The 4,831-nt window shown below is 42.5% G+C and overlaps 1 protein-coding gene across 1 annotated transcript in view; it reads right to left on the reverse strand.

Moving 5' to 3' along the window:
* The window catches only part of PREX1 (phosphatidylinositol-3,4,5-trisphosphate-dependent Rac exchange factor 1), a gene marked incomplete at its 5' end in the record, with an annotated part of 86,981 nt that extends 82,772 nt beyond the window's left edge, over nt 1–4,209 (reverse strand). Inside the window, one exon of the mRNA XM_010145375.1 lies at nt 4,138–4,209. Within this exon, the coding sequence (XP_010143677.1) occupies nt 4,138–4,209 (72 nt within the window). The remainder of the gene's footprint in view (nt 1–4,137) is intronic.
* Between the last annotated feature and the right edge of the window lie 622 nt (nt 4,210–4,831).

Genomic DNA, 4,831 nt, shown 5'->3' on the forward strand with positions numbered 1-4,831 from the left:
TTTCCTGGCCCCCTACGGAAATCTTTATTGCTCCTGAAGTCCCTGCTGTAAATGAAGGTTATGTTTTAGATACCTGAGCATGATGAATGTGAGCAACCTCTTTCAAGTCTAGAGAAAATCTGCTATGAGACCAACCAGGTGAATGGAATCACAAAAACCCACTTTGCAGCACACAGAAGCAGGGAGTCATTTGCCTTTCCTTCCCATGCATTAGAAATCCTTTCTGGCAGAAAGGGACTTGAAGCTATCACACACAAAGATGCACTTGTGAGAGACCACATCTCTGCCACATGGGATCCACCATTTCACTGACAGGAGTACAGAATCGTGTAAAATACTTGCAAACCACAAGAGCAGCATTTTAGAGTTCCCTTCAGTGGTTGTAAAAGATGTATATAATGGGATGAAGGCCCCTAGTTCAGATGTGCCCTAAAAGGTAATTGTGCAATCTCTGAGCTAAATGATCCCTCGTGATTTGAATATACATATTCTCCTTAGAGAATAAACTGTCAGGGTGGAAGCTGCTGTAAACACAAAAGCTTTTTAAGTCTTTATAATCACTTCCATGCAAAATATGAAAAGAAAGCGTGGATATACTTATAGGAGATGGAATACCACCTACACAGGGGAAGAAGTTCTGATGCATGGTGACACAGCCAACAGTAGTGACAGCCACTGCAGAAAAGCCTGAATGGGCAGAATAAATCCCGGAGTCTGCAGTGACATACATATCACAGATATTTCTGACACTTAGCTTTAACTACACAAAGTGATCTGCAGCACAGTCAAACCAGCTTTCACATCGGTCTTGCACAGCAAGTGGGGTTCAGAGGTCTGTCACCCAAAGCGTGTGAGCCTGACAAAGCTGGCCTCCATCTTTGTGGCATTGAGTGTGGGAAGTGATTGAGCGTAACATCTTCCAACATCTCCCAAAACACCTTATCCTAACACTGAGCTTTTCAACTCAGTTGAAATGGAATTTATTCACCAGATGTGACACTGAATCAGCCTGATGGCTGGTGATGTGGCAGTAATTCAGAGAAGCAATAAACTGTAAATGAAGTCTAATCATTAAAGACAGGAATGAAACCTCGATTCCTAGTTTAAGGCCAGTTTCTCTCTGGTTTTGCAGGGGCAGATGAAATGAGGAATTCAAGGAGCCTTTCTCTCTGCATGTACCCAGGTTTAACACTATACATCCTGTTATTCAAGGATGGGCAGAGTATTTCTCTCAAACTCCTCCTGCAAGCCAGCTGCACGTGCAGAGCAGTCTGTTGCATTTTCCTTGTCTTTGCTCCTCTCTCACCTCAGGAATACCAAGATACGGTTGTATGCACCATCACGAATGCATACTTGTACTTCACAGCTCCTTTCTAGCTCTGAATAAACTAAAAGATTCCAACACACTGGATTTGCACTGATGGGCTCTGAGCCAAAATAAAGGACAAGGAGCTAGGACCATTTGATTGCTTCCAGAAAACTTCCCGTGTTATTTCAAGCAGAGCATAGGATGGTTCTGTCACATGGCTGAAACTGATGGGATGACACAGTAGCCTCTGTCTGCACGGCTTTGCCAGAAGCTGTGCCAAAAGGGGATTAACAAGGAAGAGGAAAACATCTGTCAGGGATGATTTTATCCTTCAGGGGCAGTCTTTGGGGGGTATTTTTTGATCCAATGAATATCTGTGTAATCTAATGAACTCTGTGGTAGTCATTAGAGCTCTGCTTGCAGCAGCATTCACAGATAAGAAGAGTCACTTGAAAATGAAGGCAGCACAGAGACCTTGACTGCATGTGCTCCTTCACCTAAGACAGTTATAATTTATAAGCCTCATACAAGAACTTATGCCTAGCAGCTTGTGTATGTCCTAAAGTTGTACTGCCTTCAACGTGCTGTATCAGTAAAATGCAACAGTGTCCTGCTGTGAACGTAGCAAAACACCAACATATCAATAGAGTTATTCCCACATGAGGCAGCAAATAAACTAAAACCAATTTTTTATAACGTTGCTGCAGCTGTTAGTCACTGGAGTGCTAGTGAAGTCTGGGCCTGGCACAGGACTCAAGTGTGGCCTTTTTGGAAGGGGATTCAACGGACGAAGGCTACTGAAAGCTCCAGTGCTTAGTGCCAGCTGTAGGAGAAACCTGCAAAAATAACACGGTAAGCAATAACCTAAATTATCCTAAAAAGCACTTTCTCCTTTGCTTAGAGGTGACTGACTGCCAGAGTACCCTGTATTTTCTTCTAGACATTTCTGCTGCATGAAGATGAGAAGTCAAGCTTCTTACATAAGCTGCCAAACCATTTATTCAGTCTCTGCTACCATCTTTGCCACTGCCAGCCACTTCACAGCTTTCTCAAGATATACAATACTAGACAGCAGAGTTATCAGAAGTCCCAATATCACCGTGGTTGTCCCACCTCTAACAGCAAGGAGGGAGAAAGGAGGGAAAGAAAACCCATATATCTTTCAGCTACAGAAAAGATAATTAAATTATTTGGGGTAGAAGGAGAAGGTGGGCAGCAGAGGGAGATAATCTTGACTCCTATCAGGAAAACCATACCTTTGTGACTATTTCACCAGCAATAAGCATAGTCCCTTTCTTACTGAAGAGAAGCTCTGTTATTGAAAGCTGGGTATTGTAATAATAAGAATAAATGAGGTCTCACAGTGGCCTCAAAAAGACCCCCCCAGGCACTTCAAGAATGACACAAAAATGAAGTGGTACTTCCCCAGAGGAGTGTGATGAAACTTCAAATACAAATACATTTAAATCAGCAGCGAAAATATGGATTCTTGTGGGCACTGCATAATTGATAACTAACATTCATTTTGATGATATATGAATAATTATAGAATAATAACTTTCATCAACATCTGCAGCTGTTCATCAAATTGGCAAATAGGTTTAATTCTGATGCAGAGCTTTTTGCACACTTGTCTGCACAAAAGATCTATTGTCACTTGTCTGCTTTTTCTTCAGCCATCCTCAAACTTACTTCAGACTCTAGATGGTGAGGTTTTGAGGAGGGGCTACTTCCAAATTTGAAGACAGCAAGAGGCTTGGCTCCACAAAGCTGCCAAGCCACCTTGCTACCAGTCCTTCTGACGCCAGTCAGTCAATATTACAGTATTCCCAGCCTGTGGAAGGAACAGTGAAAACAGGGGCCAGAGCCCTGCTAGGAACTCTGTATGTTCAGGGAATACTAGTATGTGAAATGGAGGAATCAGCCTTGGGGAAACACGTGCCAGCTGCAGTAGCACTGGCTGGTGTGATACTATTATTGCTGCGCCCTGCTCCCACAAGTGTAAAGGGTGAAGCTTCTGCTGATTTAGGAGCTACGGGCTCCAACGCAAGCCCAATAAATAAGCCTCTAATGGCAAACAAACTACACTGATCATCAGGTTTCACTTGCTTGTGTGTACAAAGAGCGTTTTGGTTTCACATGCATTTGTGTACAGGAGAGTTTTTAAGCCAAATTATTACAAGAAACTGTTGCTTGTATTTAGGAAAATAACAAACAACAAGCTCTCCTGTGACCACAGACACTGGAGAAGCCAGTACCTCACAGCTCCGTGTTCTACGCCCCTTATCTCTTTCCAGTGCTAAACTCACTCATGTGAGGGTCTCACGTTTCTTAGTTCTCCTACAAGAACCTAAATTCCTTCCCACTAGAACACAAAGAAACACTCCTGCCTCCTTCTCATAAGCCCTATCAATTTTAGATTTGTAGAAGACAACAGATGCAAACTGACTAACTGAATACTGTCAATCAAAATAGACAGGGGCTGTGCCTTCTCTGCCTTTCCTCTCAAAGATTCTGAAAAAGATCTCTCCGTCCTCTACTCACCATTTCATTAATCTTGTCAAAAGTTAGTATTTCTGACAACACTGAAGTTATCTATTCACTGAAGTTATCTATTGGGATGAAAAATTGCTGGAAGATGACAGCTACACAAATGGACACACAGATTGACAGATGAACTGTCAACATGAGCCTATTTTCTTGAGGGAGTCAATTAAATAATAAACATCAGTATGACATGAGAATATTTGATATTCATATCCCTGAATCTAGCCTTTCATTACGTAACATTTTCCCTACCAAGAAAATGAGGACAACAGAAGAAATACCTTTACATTCTCCTCTGTTATGTACTTCTCAGCCTTGTCCACAGCATTCTGGCGGATCCGGTGAAGAAACGCCTGCAGACATAAAGAAAGCTTATGTTCAAGTGGCTCGATACGGTTTGATTTAGTCTTTTACATCCTCTGGTTTCCTATCAACCCAGTACAGCTGATTACCTTTAAGACTGAAAGAATGTAAACATTTAGTAAATCACCACCACAGTTCTTAGACTCAGGGCTGCATTCAGAGACAAAAGACATTTCCCACAGTGTTGCTGAGCTTTGCCTGGCAATAAATGTCTCCCCTCTGTTGAAACTCTTAGACTTAATTATCCATTACTACCAACAGACTACACAGCAAGGGTCTGTTTGTTTTTTCTTTGAAGGTTTCACCTCTCCCTAAGATGCAGCTGGTTTGACTTCAGGAGGCACTGTGTCTGATGCACATCAAGATGTATGTCAGCAAAAAGGACTGCAAAGAACGACAAAAGGACATTCATGCTGCTGAGCTGAGGCATGTCAGAGCTATGAGCCAGGGTTATGGACAAGTTCAACAGGCTCAGTGCATGCAGAAGGGAAATGGCAATGGCCAGACAGCGCCTGGGACACACATTATCCTCTCTGCTCTATTGCATTTGGTTAAAAACAGACAAAATGATGCTGGAACTTTTCACCTGGGCCAGGTTTCCCCTTCCCTCAG

Source organism: Buceros rhinoceros, unplaced genomic scaffold, assembly GCF_000710305.1.
Source record: "Buceros rhinoceros silvestris isolate BGI_N320 unplaced genomic scaffold, ASM71030v1 scaffold10781, whole genome shotgun sequence".
Taxonomy (NCBI): Eukaryota; Metazoa; Chordata; class Aves; order Bucerotiformes; family Bucerotidae; genus Buceros; species Buceros rhinoceros.